General features: G+C 48.2%; 3 protein-coding genes across 7 annotated transcripts; 2 read left to right on the top strand and 1 right to left on the bottom strand.

Annotated features, from left to right (window-relative positions):
* The first annotated feature begins 875 nt into the window (after window positions 1–875).
* Window positions 876–3,456, top strand: LOC108027510 (golgin subfamily A member 6-like protein 2). 2 transcript variants are annotated; one of them, XM_050888265.1, is made up of 7 exons: window positions 876–1,763; window positions 1,892–2,011; window positions 2,138–2,338; window positions 2,400–2,468; window positions 2,529–2,672; window positions 2,837–2,896; window positions 3,012–3,456. In XM_050888265.1, exons 1-7 carry the CDS (start codon window positions 903–905, stop codon window positions 3,402–3,404), a joined length of 1,848 nt encoding a protein of 615 aa, XP_050744222.1. In that variant the 5' UTR covers window positions 876–902; the 3' UTR covers window positions 3,405–3,456. The 2 variants fall into 2 exon arrangements, with proteins under 2 accessions (XP_050744222.1, XP_050744224.1); XM_050888267.1 differs by lacking the exon at window positions 2,837–2,896.
* Window positions 3,457–4,453: 997 nt separating this feature from the next.
* Window positions 4,454–16,376, top strand: LOC108027599 (uncharacterized). 3 transcript variants are annotated; one of them, XM_050889107.1, is made up of 4 exons: window positions 4,454–4,677; window positions 12,132–12,294; window positions 15,662–15,811; window positions 16,224–16,376. In XM_050889107.1, exons 2-4 carry the CDS (start codon window positions 12,136–12,138, stop codon window positions 16,374–16,376), a joined length of 462 nt encoding a protein of 153 aa, XP_050745064.1. In that variant the 5' UTR covers window positions 4,454–4,677; window positions 12,132–12,135. The 3 variants fall into 3 exon arrangements, with proteins under 3 accessions (XP_050745064.1, XP_050745062.1, XP_016954608.1); XM_050889105.1 differs by lacking the exons at window positions 15,662–15,811; window positions 16,224–16,376 and adding exons at window positions 14,674–14,763; window positions 14,829–15,506; XM_017099119.3 differs by lacking the exons at window positions 4,454–4,677; window positions 15,662–15,811; window positions 16,224–16,376 and adding exons at window positions 11,900–12,020; window positions 14,674–14,763; window positions 14,829–15,506.
* On the bottom strand, window positions 16,372–18,429 carry LOC108027598 (microfibril-associated glycoprotein 4). 2 transcript variants are annotated; one of them, XM_050889103.1, is made up of 4 exons: window positions 18,184–18,429; window positions 17,298–17,485; window positions 16,681–17,250; window positions 16,372–16,613 (listed from the first exon to the last, which is right to left on the bottom strand). In XM_050889103.1, exons 1-4 carry the CDS (start codon window positions 18,292–18,294, stop codon window positions 16,472–16,474), a joined length of 1,011 nt encoding a protein of 336 aa, XP_050745060.1. In that variant the 5' UTR covers window positions 18,295–18,429; the 3' UTR covers window positions 16,372–16,471. The 2 variants fall into 2 exon arrangements, with proteins under 2 accessions (XP_050745060.1, XP_016954607.1); XM_017099118.3 differs by having other exon boundaries at window positions 16,681–17,232; window positions 18,184–18,428.
* Between the last annotated feature and the right edge of the window lie 322 nt (window positions 18,430–18,751).

The following is an 18,751-nucleotide window of genomic DNA, read 5'->3' as shown; positions in this document are numbered from 1 at the left end:
CTGGCTTTAACCCATGTTTGCCATTACGACAACGGGCAGCCTCCTCACGTAATCTCCGCCCAGTCAGTGCCCCCGGCTGGCGGCGTCGAGCGTCTTCCCAGGCCAGAGGAAGCTGGCCAATCTCTCGCGTTTATCTAATGGACAATGCTAATTAACAGTCACGCATAACCGCGACACCTGCAATTCGTTTTCCCACCTCTTTTTTACATAAGGCCGTTGATTCAATCCCCTCAACATGTAGCTAATGACTGTGATCCGAGTCTATTTAGTGCCTAATGGGGCGGGCAATGTGGCTCCTAATTCTGAGTAGGTGAGAAGTGAAGTAATGATGGCCTTTCCAGACCCCGATGTTCTGGTCAGTCTTTGAAGAGGATTCTGTGCAATTAGGGCTCATGATATTAGGCTCTTCCTCAGAACTCTATCGTAAAGTATCAAAACATGATCGTCATTAAGTCTGTGAAGTGGTGTGATGTCAGAGATATAATGACATTAATTCTCCAGAAGTTAAGTATGCTGAGTATATGGATGAACCCTTAGCCATGAGAATACTGAGATAGTTCTTAGCTCTTAGAATAGTAAAATATCAAGCAAGCTTCAAATGAACTGTATAATATGACCTAAAAACTGAAATTTTACCAAACATCATACAAGTGTTTTATAAAGAATAATTCAGTAACGACAAGCAGTTCCAACTGGAAAAGTGAACTAGTTTATGGATGAAGCCCTAAACGCCCCCAGTTAAGATATTGCCTTATTTGCGTACGACAAACCGACCGAGATATGCCACACTGATCAGCTCCACAGACGATTGACCCATTGCGCAACCCGCAAAAAGGAGGCGGTCCCAGTGGGAGGATCCCCCGGCCACGCCCACCGCCCAACGAGCCGTGAACGACCCGCGGATGTTATATGAGGCAGTGGAAAAAGCCTCCTGGGCGCAGTTTTCTTTCGATCGGCCGGCAATGGAGAACCTGCAAGTGCTGCGATTGCTCCTCGGACTAGCCGGATGGGTCCTGATCGGTCCGGGATCGGTGGCGAGTAGGCCGGGTGGCGCGGGGCGGTCCACCATGGAGCTGCAGTCGCACTACCTGCAGGCGATCACCGCCTATCGCAGGCTGGAGCGGGTCCTGCCCAAGGAGGAGCTGCGGGCGGTGACGGGCATTGGCCTGCTGAACGGAGCCCGCCAGGCGGAGGAGCAGATGGAGCAGCACCTGGTGGGGGCCGTCAGGGAGCTGCTGTTCCAGATGAATCTCACGGAGAGCGCACGGGTCATGTCCAAGATCGATGCCATCGAACAGCAGTTGTCGCGGGACCAGAGGGCCCTGGAGATCCTCAACAGAGTGATGGACGTGGTGTCTCAGGCCAAGGACGACCATGCGTTCCGGGTGGAGCTGAGGGAAATGGCCCAGCAGCAGAGGGAGGAGGAGCTGTACCAGCAGGAGCTGTCCGCCGATCTCACGGATCAGCCGAAACTGGGCGAGAGACTGGGCAAGCTGAGGAGGAACATCATCAAGCAGGTACCGCAGATGAAGAACGAGCTGGAGGCCAAGATCGAGAAGGCGCTGCAGCACCTGCTGGAGCAGGCTGGCGAGGATGGGCTGCTGGCCAAGGCCAAGCAGAAGGTGCTCCACAAGAGGCAGGTCAGGAAGGGAGAGGAGCGGGATCAGGGTCAGCAGGAGCAGGAAAATCGGGCGGAGCAGGAGGAGGCGGAGCAGCGACAGATGCCCCAAGAAATGAGGATCATCAAGTCCATACTGTCAGAGGTGGGTTCGAAATTCACCCTTAGTTACTATCTGTATGCAACAAATATAGAAATGCTGAAAAAGAGGATTCAAAAGTTGAAAAGTGCATGTCTTAAGTGCGCAAAACCCTTGATTTCTTGTAACGCCAGGCTGACGACTTGCGCTTCCAGGACGACTTCCAGGAGAACATGCTGGACCAGCCGCCGCCGCGGAGGATCAAACTACAGCCCGATGGCTCGGAGCTCGACGACCTGGAGATGAACGCCAAGGTGAGCAGGGGAACCCGTGTCCAGACCTTTGTGACTAACCAGAAGACCCAATTGATGCGTATATCGATGACCTAACCCAACACTGACTTGGTCCACCTAACCCTATTGTCTAACGGCCTCTAGAAGGCGCCAAATGTTACAGCCAAGGCCAGAGGCAAACCGCAGGCGAATGCCAAGCCGGAGAAGCAGGTGGAGGCGGAGGGCACCGGCTCCTCGGAGTTGGCCGCCGATGACGCGGATGACGAGGCAGGCGAAGAGGATCCTGGAGCAGGCGGAGGCGGAGGAGGAGGCGGTGGCCTGGTGGGCATCATCGGCAGTCTCAGCGGTGTGAGTAAAGGGTTCACTGGGAGTGTCCTTGAAAAGATTAGTTTAAATGGATTTCCTCCAGGGGGAAGGTGGCTCCGATGTGGGTGCCCTAATTGGAGCCCTCACCGGCCTGGTCTCCACTCTGTTTGGCGTGAGTATTGCGGTCTGTAAGTCCCTTTAGGATGTCCCATTTTGATTAATACCCCCTCAGCCCGGTGGCCTGGATGTCCAAGGGCTGATCCAAACGGGAACCTCGCTGATCTCTGGCCTCCTGGGTGGCAACAAGAACTTTGGTCTCGTCCTGGGCCAGTATGTGGGCACCGCCCTGGATGGACTCTCCGGAGGCGGCGGAGCGGTAAGTTGAAAGTATCAGGTTAAGGGAATAACCAACAATGTGTATAAAATGTATTCACAACATGGGAAGGTCTTGATGTAAAATAGTTTTTATTTGATTAAGAATCCTATGTTTGGACTACCAATAAAATGTACTTTTCCATTTCGACTCTGTTCCTTTTGCAGATCAACAATGGCCAGTTTCTGGGCAACTTCTTCGGCACTGTGTTGGCCGCACTCAGCGCAGTATTTATGCCTTTTCCTACCCCCTTTTTACTCCCAACCGTTTAACTGTGTTACTAACCCCGGAAGTGGATGACTTTCACTACACAAAATAACCTATTTTTCAATGTCCCCGCAGGACCCCGACGAGGAGGGCCCGCCGCAGCCGCTGACCTTCACCAAGAACCTGATCACCAGCTTCCTGGAGGCCAAGTTCCGGCCGAACTCGGAGGAGGGCTCCGAGGAGCGGCACGGCAGTGCGGAGCTGCCACGCCCCCGCAAGAAGAAGGAGGGCGGCGGGTGGGCGGCAGCGGCGGCGAGCAACTTCGATTCCGGCGGGTTCGTGAAGCAGGTGGCCTCCCACCTGGTGAGCAATGCCCTGGGCCTGATCCTGAACGCCGGACTGGGCGCCGCCGGAGGAGCCTCGAGTGCGGCCAAGAACATCTTCGCCAGCAGCAGCATGGGCCACCACGCCAAGCCGGCGGACCACCACCACCGCTCCTGGAGCCCCTACGACCACGAGCCATTCTAGCCAGCTTAGTCAGCGGCCCAAAAGGGTTTCGACGTTACATTAATCGTTTGTGTTAGCCCCTGTTTTTTTTGCTAGCTTGTAATCAAAGTAAATAGAGAAGTGAGTGGAAGAAAGACTTGTTGGTCACTTGGGCAGCTAAGAAAGCGTGAAAGAGGGGCTCTAAATCAACTGGCGTAACCACTTGGACAGCGGCTGATGCAAGAGATCCGCTGCAGCTCGGAGTGGGCCTCTGCGGCTCGCGAGCCACTCCCCCAAGGAATCGGGGGGCAATCGCCGGGGCGAAGACACGAGACAACAAGGCGAAAGCTAGAAAGCGGAAGTAAAAGCTAACTGGAGGTTGGGGTTGGGTTCACCCCACAGCACCAAGGGGCGCAGGGGTGGCTTGGGGAATTGAACTCTGGCGGGGACTTTGTGATCTTTGGCTGGAGGGCAAGTTGAGCACTCACTGGGCGATGTCTTGGCTAGCGTTACATAACATAAAGAGTCTTGAGTTCAGTAGTACAACAGTAGTAGTCCAAGTATAGCCAGTATCAGTATTGTAATTTTGGCATACATTTTGGCCATTTTCCCCGTAAATATTAACGTCCATATTTACGGGGAAAATGGCCAAAATGTATGCCAAAACGTTGCATAACACACTGTATTTTAATATCTGTCATAGTATATTTAAATTTATTTTATTTATTTTAGACACATTCTTTAACTCATGAACATCACTAAGATTAAGCTAGTAAAATATGATGGACCCTGAAGCAGTTTGACAAGTGAATAGTGCCTCAGTAGCACATGTGGCGCACCTCATTTTCGCATTTCCCGGCTCTCTGGAGGGCCCTCCCTCCCCTCCCCCTGCCTGGCGGCCGGCCAGCGGAGCGCACAGTGTCACTTTCTACTGATTACAGGTTTCGTTAAGTGCTTTTACTTACTTCTGGTGCTTTCTCCGCCTCTCTCGCTCTCTCCTCCGCGCTCTCTCCCTCTGCCTCGCGGTTTCTTCGAAGGGGGCTGAGTTTTTAGCGGCCAGTTTTAGTTTTCAGTTATGCGTGAGTCTTTCACAAGACCAAGTGACATTTGCGGGCCGTTTAGTTGACGCGTTTTGGGCTGAAAGCCTCAGTTTGTTTATTGTCTCGTGGCTGCTTTTTTCCGGTGTCTGTGCCGTTTGTGCTGGTTATTTGCGTTTTGAAATTGTTAATGAACTCAATTATAATTTCGGGTGCTTGGCAGAGTTCGCGTTGCAATTAAGTTTGGCAAGCCGCATCTTTATTTTGTTTAATTTCGGGTGAGTTCATACTTACACATGCGCAAGGCGGTCGAAAGCCCAAAAAATGGGGAGCGGGCGAAATCCCAGCTCGCAATGTGTGTCAAAACGAAAGACTTAGGCAACGAACTTGCTAACTGGGCTAAGCCGCAGCCCGAAAAGCTGGCATAGGTCAGGTCCAGCCCGAGGGGCAGGCGGCAGTGGTCAGCAGGGGTTGGCCAGTGGCGTGCAGGGGGCTCGGGCGCTATTGATTAGCGCCCGTCCATTAATCGCTCGGGCTACCGAAATTTGGCAACAGCGCCGACGTCAGCCATGCAAAAGCGAAGCCCCGAATGCGTTAATTGCTGCATAAATCAATTAACAAAAGCCAGAGACTTACCAACATTATGTGCAAGTGTTGAAAAAGTGAGAGTTTTATTGTTCTCCTATGACGGAAGCCTGGCCTTCCCCATATCATATTAATTGTTGATTATATTGGGCTTGGGGAAATTTTCAGTTGAACATTTGGGTCAACTCATTGGTTGCTGCGCTGATGTTTTACAACCTCTATTTGAGTGTTTACCTTAAATTAAGCAATTCGTGGTTTATTTTCGGCAGCTATAGATGGGTTCTCGAGAAGCGACTTTAAAAAAGGGATACATAAGTAGTTTTAGATATGGAATATATTTAATAGCATATTATTTAAACACTTTCAAATCTCAAAATATAATTTGACGAATTTTCCATTGACCCATTAGTTTTGATACATTTATAGCAGTTGGTATCGATTTATGCCCATCGATGTATACCCACTTACCATTTTATAACATCTTATTGTTTTAAACACCTCCCAACTCTCTGACATCTTCAGACCTATGTGGGGGAATTTTCTAGAGACCAAAGCTCGCCTCAATTTTCGGGGTTAACTACCTGGTAACCTACTGCTGATTTCGGCTGACCCCTGGCTGTGGACGAGCGCGGGTCCGGGCTGAGCACCACAGCCAAGAGCCGAACACACCGACTGGTCTGGGCCAGGCAAGAGTGGCCTGGCCCAAAGAAACCGGTAACGGTCTCAAGGTCGTGCGCCGAGTCGATGGCTCTGGCCAGATAAGCCGCAGCCGAGATCCAGCAGCCGGTCCAGCGCTTTGGGCCAAGAGCTGACAGCCAAGAGCCAGCGGCCATCCATACCACGGGCAGTAACCAGAGCCGGCGATGATAGCCGGACCAGAAATAAATCGAAAACGAGGAAAAAGCGAAAGTATTCGCCCCGAAAGTGGAGCAGTCGCTCTGGAAGTCCGCCGAAGGCAAACCGGCGAGGGGGCGTCTCCGCGGAGACACAAACATTCGCAGAAGCAGAAGCAGAAACAGATGCAGAAACCGAAGCCGAAGCCGAAGCCGAAGCCGAGAGACGTGTGTGCAGGTGTCGCATCTAAGGCGGTCAATAGTTTATTGACCAGTCGGCGCCCCACATTGGGGGTCGTCTTCGGGAGGGTTATGCAAATCGATTGGGGCAACCCGATTCGGGGGAGCGCAGAAACAATGCCCCTATTTCGCCTTTTTGATCCGCCTGCTATGCAAATCGTGAAGTTCGCCCCCTCTTGGGGCTGTGAGTTTATGTTTCAATTATGAGCGTTAAGGCCCGTGTCGCCCATCTGGTATTGTCCGAATTTTCACACATTCGATGCGCTTCGCCCATTATAAAATATTTGTTTTGGTGCCACTGAGTGGCATTTGCCTGGCGGTTTCATAAGCGCCTGCATTCTCGTTTGGCTTAGAAGTGATTTCCAATTCACGGCTCATTTAACAGCACTAGGTTCTGCACGGCGATTAGCAGAGTGATCGGAGATTCGAAATGCCTTTCAAAAAGCCAAGTCCAAAACGATATTGCTGCGGGGCGACCTTCGGCGGCCGCCAGTGGCGAGATTTATTAATACTGTAATTACATTAATGGCTGAGCAAACAGACAAACGCCACCTGACACCGGAGTCCGACTCAGAATCTCCATCTCCGGACCGTTTTGGCCGGCCAAAGTGCGCTCCTCCGAATCCGTGTCTGACTCTGATTCAGAGCCTCAGCTCTGAGTCGCCGGTGAATGTTCAGCTCGCCCACTGGCGACGCCTTTTCCAATTAAATTCGACCCGGCTATTGGGCACGAAACAAAGCTCTGTGAAGGATCGGCTTACACATGTTCTTAATGGAAGCTAAACGACTTATTTTCGATTGGGAACATTGCATTGGCGGGGCGATCGCTGGCCGATCTCGGTTCTTCAGCTCATTGCCACTTTGGGAGATTGTCTCTGCTCGGAAATGCCATTTTGTCTGTGGTCTAAGAGTTTGGCTCTTTGAGCTGGTTAGTTTTAGTGAGTTCCATCTTAAATGTCATCGTGTTCCTAATAAGCAATATATTCATGCTCTGGTACAGTAATTAATCCATCCACATTAAAAGTTTAGATTTTGTCATGTGTGAGAAGACCTGAAAGCTTTTCTGGCTAATATAAACCCCAAAAAGTTGGTAGTTTAGTTCTGTAATTTTATTTTCATGGGCCAAATAGTAGGGTTTTACCTACTTGTTCTTGCAAATTCGAGACCCAAATGGAGTTTCGGAGCCTATAGCCCGAGCAATACAGCTGCCGTTCCAAAGATACCTACCCCTTTGAAGTATGTGTAACTATCCATTTGGAAGAGTCAACCCGGGCTATGAACTTTTTCAATTAGCATAAATTAAAATTCTGGCAACTGCACTGCAACATCTTGAGGTGAGTCTGCTCGAATCCTATGGTCAGACAAGACTTTCCTGCGGCTGCAGGCCCAGAAGAGGGGCCGTAAAGCACTTGCGCAAAGCCATCGGCAGTTCATTAGGGGCCATTGCAGGCGGAGGTGAATACATTAGATGGGATTGGATGCGGAATGGTTACCTGGTTGCCTGGTTGCCTGGCTGCCTGGTCACCCGGCTAACGAGCCGGCTCCGAGTGGAATGGTTAATGGTTAATGGGTAATGGGTAATGGTTATGGCCGACCGCCTGGGACTCCCGCGATTCGGCGCCCAAGGGGTAACTCGTAAAGCCGGGGCCCGTTTCTATGTCTTTTTTATTTCCCGAATGTTTTACTATTTTTTGGCGTTTTTCCTGCGTGCACTTAGCGGAGTCATCGTGGCCAGAACGCGATGAGCAGGTGACATTAATGCCGTGGCCCGAGACTGAGCCGGGCAAAAAGCGTCGCATAATGCATAATGACAGCCGTTGCACAACCCCCGCCAGTTGGGCAATGCCAAATTATGCCCCGGCATGGCGGCGAAGGGTACTGTGGTACATGCCGTATGGTAAATGCTACGTGGCTGCGACCATTACGTTTTCCAGAGAACAAGTTGCCACCGGTTAGTACGGATTTAATGCGTCTGCCCCACTATTTTGGCCCCTGACATTTTCGCGGCTCAAGCCTAACAGGCTGAGAGACAGCGGTCGAGAGGCGAAACTGGAAATGCAGCGAAGATCTGGTTGTGGTAATGGAGTCACCCGGGTTCAGGGGGCAAGGATTTGGGGCGCCTTCGGGGTCTTGGCCGGGCCCAAACGGCGTGTTTCTGCGCACTGGCCTGGGTGGAAACCGAGGCGAAGTGTGCTGGTGCCCCTGCCTCTGTCATAAACATTATGACACGCGCTGCAGCACTGATGGACGGACCGACGGACCGGCGGACCGGCGGACCGGCGGACCGACGGATTGACAGGTTGGCCCGCTCGCCCGCTGGCCAACTCGAGGGGCTGCCCGGCAATTATGGCGTTCTAATTGAGGCGCCTCGGCGGCAACGAGCTGTAATTGAATTTTCATGGATAATTTGCTAATTGAGCTGCCAAATTGGGCAGAACAATTGGCCGGATCTTTTGCGAGTGAGATTGTTTTCGCGATTTGATAGAGCCATTTAAATATATCATAAAAATATTTTAAGGCACCTTCGGTATTTTTTGTATAGCTAAAATGATCTAAAAATACAACGAAATTTATAATTTTTGCTCTGTGTAATTTTAAAACTAAATTTTCATTAGAAGTTTCGCTTTTCACTTAATTTATGTGAAGTTCCCAATGCAGCTAGTTTGGGTTTCCTTTCTCTTATATTATTTTGAACCAAAAGCGTAGATTGGTTTTTTATTTAGTATGGCTTAGGTTTTTAGGGTTTTGATTTTTAATAATTATTTATTCGTACCTACAACTAGTTTGGAATACCTGTTAATAAAGCAAGACAAGCAGATTGTGACTTGGCTGTTAAAATATTATGTTTTTTTAAACTTGAAAGTTCTTGGGGTTTTTATACTACCCCAAACACTGGTGGAAAAATAATAGAAACAGATATAATGATAATATCCACTTTGTTTTTTTGTGAAATATAAAAAAAGAGAGGAAAGGGAGTACGCTGTTTCTCTTATTTCTGTCACCAGTGTATATTTGAAATCTGGGCCGAAAGCAGTGTTTTAAACATTCTTATCGAAGCACTGGCCAACGTTTATTGGCTCTGCTTAAATGGGTCAGAATGTGGCTTCAGTTTTCGGAAAACATCTTCAAGGGCTTCGTGCGGCGGCAAGAAAATCGAAAGTCAATTTAGCTGAGGCCACAAAGTAAGAGGCACTCGGGCATGCACTGGGCACAGGTTCTGCGATCTGCAAAAACAGCATACGGCGTCGCGATGTGCGGATGCGATGAGACGGCGACGGTGATGCGGTTGGAGCTGCAGGTGGGGGATGTGGATGAGGACGAGGCCTCCGGAGAGACATCTCCCGACCTTGTGACCCACAAAGCGCTGACAGCCGAGCGTGCGCTTTGCATTTTGGGCTCTTCGCTTTGGGCTTGCGATTTCGAAGCTGAAATTTTTGCTTTTATTTGTCATTTCGACGGATGCGCGCATTAATTTTGCTTTATCTGGGCCCTCGCTCGGCCGTCGTCATATGAAAAGAAGTAGTGTAAAAACAAGGCAAGGTGCGCCAGCGCCTCTCGATGCCAATTAAGGATTATGTTTCGGTACCGTTCCGGCAAGCGATCCGGATGACCTTGGGCCGAGGCGTTGGTTGAGCCCGCCCTTTGACAGGCAAATTGCTGCGAAAACGGGTTAAGCGACGGCTGCCAGGGGTTAAGTAGAAAGGCTTCCCAGGCCCCCAGAAACTGGCAGTGACATTTGCAATTAAATGAGTGGCTGACGGGTTGGTAACAGGGGCTGTCCTCGAGGATCTCGCAGTTGAAATGGTCGATCTGGATAAAGAATTCCTATATTGACCTTTTGTACTGCTGGCATTAAATAAAAAATATCTTGATAAATTAAATTACATTATGTTACAACAGATTGGCACAATTGTCTCATTATAGATGTTCTTTAAGAATACCATTTCGGAGTTCTCGATATAAATACGGTCCGGTGTTCACTTTCAATTTTGTATAACTATTATTGGCATTCGAAATTTAGCTCCTAAGAAAACAAGTGTAATAACAACATATGCAGCAATATTTCTCTGCATTTCTGAAATCTCAATTTTCAACTTCACGTGCCATAAGCCATTTACCCAACAAATGGGCGAAAATTGGCCAATAAATCATGCAATCGCCCGGGCAACATAATGAACGTGCTAAAGTCGACTGCAGATGATCTCATTCTGCTAAGGCCCAATTTAAATCTCAAAACGGACTTAATCAACCGCTTCGGATCGATTCGATTGGCTGGGAATTGCAGGCGATTTAATTAGTTAATTGTTTCGAATTCAGAACTCTGCTGGCGGACTCGACTAATTACACCTGCGGCTGGAAAGGCAGCTTTTCGGATCACATCGGATCGGATCAGACCGGATAGCCAGATAGCCAGATAGCCGTATGGCTTCGGATCCGATTGGATCGCATTGGAGTGCTGTCCATGCACTCGACATGCAATTCCAGTTATTAAGTTTCGTCTGAATTCGATCCGCACTTTGACTCCAATTTATCGGTCTCCCTCGGTCGTCCGAAGGCGAGCGACTTGATTAAGTTTTCTTTAGCTCGCGTTCTTTTTTGTTCTCCCCGCCGACGACATTTTACTTCTAGCCGTAAATACGTATAATTTATGCTGATTATTAATCGTAAAAAGCGCATTAACATGCGGCTTACATAGGCATTTCGTTTGGACTTAAGTTGGTTCGATCTAGTAGAAAATCCAGCTGGTGCTAAATTCCTAGTCAATGTTAGGGTCAAGGAAGGCGGCTTTGATTTGCTTTATTTTTGAGCGTTTTTGCTTACGAGTGGGCAGAAATGAGTCCCAGGTTTTGCTTTTTAGGTGAACCAAAGCAAATGCTTGGAGTTCCAAGCTCTTTCCTTTTTCAAACACAGGAAAATAGTTGGGAGCATTCACGAAAAAGAAAGTAAGCTCTGAAAACATGAGTTGCTAAATTTAAACTATCAGGGGATGTACAATTTATAAAGGTTTCCATTGTTTGAAAATATGAGTCCACACCAACAATATATAATACATTATATTAGTGGTCGTAAAATTTATACTAGTCTTATTTGGCATAATAGTGAAACATTTTAGTTTTGATTTAAAAAATCTTAATTTCATTTTTGTATTTATGGTTATATACCCTTTATAAACTTTGAGGTTAGATAGCCAAATAGGATATGTGTAAGAATGGTATCTCTTATTTTAAAAAGTAATCATATGTATAGCATTCACTGGCTGGGATCTGCAAGTGAATGTGGGAGGACGTGCTTTCCCAAGGACTAGTATCCCCGCAGCCGAAAAGTGCCTGAGAATGCACATTGCGCATGCGCCGCGTATGACCGACTTGGGCCCCCGCTCGGTGTGTGTGTGCCTTAATTGAAAGCCAACGAGTACAAATTAAAAGCGCATTGCAGAAACACCATCGACGAGGCAACAACACCGGTGACTTAACATCTCCGGCGGCTGGTTTTGCACTTTATTGAGCGCTTTCCGCGCGGACTTGCGCTCAAACCGCTCAAAACGTGTTTCTGCGCCGGCGTTCCGCTCGAATCGCTGCCAGCGCCGCGGCCGACGTCTTGCATCCAGCAACAACAGTGCCACCGAATCCACGTATCCACGAATCGGGCGGCAATAAAATTCAATTTGGCCGGATTGCGTTCGTCTGGGATTTTCGGTGGGTCGACGCCGGGGATTTGAGTGGACTGCGCAGCGGCGCCGCACAAAAAGCTCTGCGCATGCGCCGTGGGCTGGTAACCGATTTTTGGCCACTGCTAAATCATTGAAGTAACTTTCGTCCGCAGTCATTTGCTTAAAGTTAGTGAACGTGCTAGTATCGCGTATCTGGCGGCGCGGCTTCCAGACGACAACAAAATAAACCAAAATACACAAACTTTAGCTGCTTTTTCCAGTAACGAGCTTTAAGTGTTTTTCTTATTTTGCGGTACTACAAATTGAGCCTCTCTTCCCATACCTACATCGAAAAGCAACATTTTCCACTGCCAACGAGCCTGGTTGACCAGCAAAGTAAAAACCATTTCATTTTTGCTTGCAGAAACATGCTGTTCACCAGGAGCCGATTGTTGTTATCGATGGGCGTGCTATCGGCGCTGCTATCGCTATCGCTGGCCCTTCCGGCTCCTCAGCAAAGCAACTCTGAACTGGAGGCGACCTTCCAGGACACCAGCGACCCCGACTTGAATCCCATCAACGCAGAGGTAACATTCGAAAAATAAGAAAAAATGTGGCAAAGACCCCTGACCCCCGGAAAAGTCCAAAAACCCAACAAGGAAGTCTGCGAAAAATCCAAGAGAGGGAGCGGGAAAACTTGATTGCCTCCTGCCGCGAAAGCAACATTTTCCCGCTCCCGCTCACGCTTTTGTTGCACATTTTCTACGCTTTTCCCCCTGTTTTTCGGCCCGTTGTGCAAGCTGCTAATTTTGTGGTGCATTGAACCGACTTCTGGCCAATTTTCTGGGCAGCCCGCTCGTATGCAAATCGCACAAGACCCAAAGAGCAGCAAAAACAGAGGCAGCGAATGGTCTTAGGCCGAGTTCGATCCCAAATTCGTTGGCCATTCGAGACCAGACGACCTTGATGGCGACAAACTTGTTAACGACCTACGTTAACATTTCAAAACCATTCCAAAAGCCAAAGCCAAAACCGAAGACTGAAGACCGAAACCCGAAAAAACCGAAAAAGCCAAGCCAACGCCTTGGCCAGAAAGAGACGGGCACGGGCGGGTAGAAAGAGAGGGCTGCGGGGAGCTTCTTCATGGCTCATCACCTCTTCCTCTCCCGCTTCCTCTTATTCGCACGGATTGTGAAACATTTCCGCGCCTCCAAGAGTTGGCTCACATATTTATTTCTTCGGCTCCGTGTTTATTGATCCAACCATCTGCGGTGAGAAGCATTGAATCGCGGTATTGCTGGGGAAATTGGGGAAATTGAAATTAAGCGGGCATTGAAGAGGTAGTTGCAAGCCTTTTGAAGGAGGGAAACTCTAAACAATTTGAGATCATTTAAATAATTTTTTAAGTAAAGGGGAAATCGACTTCTGCCAAGAAACCAAAAACTATGCAAATCCTAGTATTACATCTAACATATAATATTGCATTTCTTGAAAAAAGAAAAATATGTTTTTTGTCCCCTTCATCTCAGCCAAAAAATAAGCCCTATCTCAGCCTATATTTTGCCACTTTTCAACTCAAGTAGTAGTTAAACTTGTTGTAAATCCCTTCGCTGAACTGCTCGTTCAGCTCTCAACAGCTGACCTGATTTTGCTCCATATAAATCATAGCGCACGCTTTTTGTTTGTCACTTCAGCGGACAAAAACAAAAGGCGAAAGAGTGCAGGGCGTAATGTGTTTAGCGTTTTGTTAAACTAATAAATCGCCTAGTTGTTTTAGCTCCTCGAAACCCAAAAAGACAACAAAAACACAAAATAGACCATGTGGGCTCGAGGCGGATTTGGTTAGGAAATCTCGAAAACTCTCAAGAGGGAGAATGGCAGAACAATAAACCAAAAACGCCAAATGAATTGCATAATTTTCGAGATATTAGTTGTAATCAAAACCGGTGGGTCGAAGGCGAATTTTTGTTAAACGTTTGCCAGCTGCCAGCTGCCTTTGTCTTGTTTTGATTTAAATATTATGTTGTTCAGGGTTGTAGACTTTTTCAGATTATTTACTGACAATATTTTTGGTAATAGACAACCTTAAAATGCCGTGTCTTTGGCAGTTAAACATAAAATATTTTTGAGAGCCTTATATTAATTTTAATTTGTTACTTTTTATATTAATTTTTACTTTTTTTTGCTATAATGAACTGTGACTTATAACTATTTGACAACATTGTTAGAGCGTCGTTAAATGAAATAAAAAAGGTCTTATAGTTGCAAGTACGGAAAGTAATGAACCGAAGTCCCAGCTGCCTTAGTTAGTCTCGAAATCCGATGACGAGGGCTTCGATTATGCGTTTTGGTTGGTATTTGGTTGATTTGGCTCCGACATCGCGCTGCATACATATGGCCAAATGACGAGGTGAATTTTAAGTGCCTTGGACCAGCGATCCAACAACCGATCGAGAAGCGGTCCGAAAGCACCAGATACACGGCGATAGACTCGGCTAGAATGACCGAAGGTCCCCGGGTTAACAAGTGATATAATTACTTATGCACATAGCATGAGTGTTTTTACTTCTCTGTATTTTTTTGGTTTTATCTTTGACCAGCCCCGAAAATTGGGTCAAGTCTAACTGGCAGCCAGTGCCGTCGAGAGCTTTTTTACCCGCTCTTCGGCGGCAATTAAGCTTGAAGTCAGGTGTAATTAGGCAAAGAACCCAATCGATTAAAGCCAGGCAAGTCCGAAAGTGCCAGATCGGCAACTTGGTAAGGTAAAACATGACTGGAAAAAGATACGTGTGCTTAGAGATCGAAAGAGAAGTGGCAAAATAACAGAGCTAAGTAGAATGCTTCGCTGGCTATAGCTTGATAAAAAACAGATCTGTACTGAAAAAGGCCAGAGATGGCAACCCTGGTTCCCAGGGACCTTCCCTTGTGGGCGATCCTGTATTTTCCACTCCGATTTCCCTTTCCAGGAGGTGTTAGGTGTCCAGGAGCGCAACAAAAGAAAACTGCCCGATGCCACATTCGAGGCTAAGAACGCAGTGCTCGGCTTCGTGTTTGGCGTGAGTATTTCGCTGAAATGAAATATCTTTGAGAACATAAATGACAACTCTGTGAAAACCTGTAGAAAATCGACAACTTCCTGGACACCAAGACGCGAGTGATCGAGCAGCTGGACCGCTCGAACATCGAGAAGAACAAGCAGTGGGACATCAAGTCGCCGGTGCCCATCAAGGACTTCCAGACCCTCATCACGGCGGTGGTCTCGCCCAAGATCCGCTCCATTGGCAACATCGCCAACGACCTGACCACCGGTGTGCTGACCACCATCACCGCCTTCAGCGGCTCCTCGTCGGGCGGCGGCAACGCGAACGCCGGCCTGGGCAACGTGGTGTCCAAGTTCCTGGGCTTCTCGGGACCCATCCTGCAGGGATCCTCCGGCGGAGTCAATGGCATTGCCGGCGTGACGACACCAGCTCCCGACTCCGACGAGGCGGGCTACTAGGGCTGACCTTCACACCATGTGTTCCAACGATCCAAGGCCAACTAATGGAAGCTGTAACTTATCGTTGAGCCCCTGTACCTTCTCTTTTCCTTCCCCCGCCTCACATCCATCAGAATCTTTGCTGAACTTCCAACCCCAGCCCCAACCCCAAGCCCTCGCTCGAATCGTCTTATTTTTTTGTTACACCCTAGTTAAGTTTCATGTTTGTAAATATTCGGCATAAACAAATATATATATTTTATAGAGAGAATTCCACGACACCACAAAAACGAATAAAACCGAAAACAGAAAACCATCTCACTCCACACCTGGTTTCAATGGCGGCCTTGGCCCTGGGTTTTTGGATTTGGATTTGGACTTTCGGGTTTTGGACCTCGGTCTTTCGGTTTCGGACACCTCTGCTCACTCACTTTGCCCATCTTACTTATCCACATGTTTGTCTATATATCCATCAGAGCAAGAGGCGTCGTCGGGCGGGGGGCAAAGACCTGAGCGATGCCGCCGAGATCATGAGTGACGCCTCCCTGGAACTGCCCTCCGAGCTGCTGAACAAGTCCCTGCTGACAGTCACCAACATCTCCAAGTCGCTGTCCCGTCTGATCCTGGTAAGTGCTGGCCATATCTGGGCTTACTACGATTCTTGGGCTGGGTTTTGGGTCTATATTGCAGGGAAAACCAAGAGGACGTGTAAAATAAAAACTAATTTACCTTTTATTATACCTATGTTTAATATATAAAATAAGGATATGATTGTAGTATCATTTTTTGTAGCTATATTTTTCCAATACTTAATCGATCAATAACCATCTTTTATAATATTCAAGTATTTATTTTAGTTTTCTTTTGCAAGGTATAATCAATAACCATCTAACCTGTATTATTTTCAATATTTTAGTGATCAATAACCATCTATCCCTTTACTTATATTTGTTTTCTATTTCTTGAAAAAATCTTAACAGATTTATAGCCCTTTATTCTATGATATTCTATGCTTATTAACCCTTGCCATCCTCCCAGAACTCCGCCCGTCGCTACTCCCGCTTCGTGCTCTTCTTCAAGCCAGTTTTCGGAGATGCCCTGGTGGTCAAGGGCTCCGAGGACCCCACCACAACCACCACCGCACGCACCACCACAACCACCGAGGAGACTGACAAGCTCAACGAAGTCTAAGCCGAATTTATTTTATTCCTAACTTCTATTATTTTTAACCTGTTGGGTGTTTCTGTTAAAGTTTAACTGGTGTTACCAATGGAATATAAACATATTTATGAAGCAGCGCGGGGTCGAACCAGCATGCGGACGATTTTCAGAGACCCCTTGGGTCCATCCAGGAAGCCGCGCCACAAAATGCCCTTAAAACCATCCACATCTCGCTCGAGGAGGCGTTGGTAGAGGCCAAAGGGGTTGCTATGGGATGGGGGACAATATGTTGATGTATATCCAAGGGCGTTCTGAAATGCCATGGAGAACCCACCTGAGGTTGCAGGAGCTGCCGTACCAGAAGGCCCCCGACTGCAAGGCCGCACAGTTCTGCTCGCTCTCATCGTTGTCCCGGTCCTGGGTGCTGAACTTCTTGCCCGTGTGCTGACGCAGTGCGTCGGCCGCCTCGCCCTGGTACTTTCCCAGGACATTCAGGCGGTACTGCTCCGACTCACTGCCGATGCTGAAGTGGTCGTAGAGGGCGTAGCGCAGGTCCTGCTTCCGGTTCTGCAGCTGGACCAGGAGCTCGTAGTTGTCGCTGCTGGTGATCTGGTGCAGCTTGTCCAGGCCGATGAAGAACTCGGTGGTCAGGGGCCCGAAGCCGATCTGGTAGTCGGCCCACTTGCGGTTGAAGTCCTCGCTGCCGTCGTACCGGTTGACCACCATGGTCCAGCCGCCGCCCCTGACCTTCTGGTGGCAGAACACGAAGAAGGGCTCCACATTCGCCCGCGGTCGGATGCGGACCACGCCGTGCTGCTGTTTCAGGCAGTTCGCCGGAGTGCTGGGTGCCCCGCCGGCGGCCAGGAGTTGCGGCTCGAGGTCCAGGCTGTCGAGGTGGAGAGGTCTGGGGAATATTACTTGGGATCAGAAGGGCCTGCGGCCTATACCCACAATCGCGAGCCCAGGGCGTGGGGCGAGGCGGCGAGGGCCCCCACTGGCGGACCGCCCGTCCTCCGGAGGTCCGCCAGCTGCTCCTGCAGGCTGCCTATCTGCTCCTTCACACTGGCTATGTCCCGCGTCAGCGACTGCATCCGGGTGGTCAGGCCACTCAAGGCCGACACTGGACAGCTGCTGGAGCTCTGGAAGCCGGATACCGGGTGCACGGGGTGCACGGGGTGCACGGGGTGCACGGGGTGCAAAAATGCATCAGCGGTGCAGGTACAGGCAGAGAAGAAACATAGTGAGTGGTGGCATTTATGAACATGAAATTTTAATGGTTTAAGTGGTAAACTATACCACTCCTGAATTACAAAGTTTGACGTAGAGCTTGTTTATGGAAATGGTTGTAAACGATGGATCTCCATTATCTACCATAAATTTAGGGTTTTTACTTTAAATACATATATATTATGCACAAATATATGATATTTTATACCCTTGCAGAGGGTATATTGATTTCAGTCAGAAGTCTGCAACGCAGTGAAGGAGATGCTTGATCAGAATCACTAAATCGATCACTTCGGCTTGCCGAAGTATACTTTCTTTCTTGTTTTCAATGATGTGTGTACTAAAAATACTGTTTTTGTTTTTGATGTTGATTTTCTCCAGGTGTAGACAAAGCGTAGATAGGCTTTAAAGTAGTCATACTATTAACTTTTTTCGAGTTTCAATATTTTTTTAAATCTACGCTGAAACATCATTGTTGGAAAACATTTAGGGTGCCCTATGTTTTTGGTGCCCACAGCCCACTGGCGCTTAGATCAAAAACTGGCTTAATTTTTGATCCACGAGTACATTGCAAAATTGATGAATTTTACTTGGCCGTCGGGAAACTCACCGCATTTTCCAGAGAGGGCGGCACCATCAGACCGCCGCCCAGATCCGTTTGCGTGGTGGACAGACAGGCCATGGCCATGACCAAGGCGTCCAGCTGGAGCATCTGCGACATTTTCCCACTGGCGATCACTGGCCGCCGACTAGCTAACTGGGTGACTAACTAAGTTAGCAACTAGACACTAACTACCGATCTGAGGCGCAATGCGAGTGCGAATAAAAGCAAAGGTCACTCGATCGACTGGCTTTGCACGTCGTGTGCATTGCATTGAAAAACGAGTATGCTAAGCAGATTCAGCTAGTGTTGGGCAGTGCTTTCTCATCCAGTGATCGCCAGTTAGCAACACTACATGTAAAAAAGGTAAAAAGTTACCCTCAAGAGGACACTTGAATGTTTATGGTTTAAGAGGATTTTATATGACTTTACGGGGGGAAAAAAGAAAGAAATCTTCTCAAACATAAAACATGTTTTAAAATTTGTTAGCCTAAAAGGTTTGGTTTCCATACATTCTCTATCTCAGCACATGTAACATGTCTATAGCATATAACCCATAACATTGATCCATATAAAC

Source organism: Drosophila biarmipes, chromosome X, assembly GCF_025231255.1.
Source record: "Drosophila biarmipes strain raj3 chromosome X, RU_DBia_V1.1, whole genome shotgun sequence".
Taxonomy (NCBI): Eukaryota; Metazoa; Arthropoda; class Insecta; order Diptera; family Drosophilidae; genus Drosophila; species Drosophila biarmipes.
This window is presented reverse-complemented; position numbering and strand designations above follow the sequence as displayed.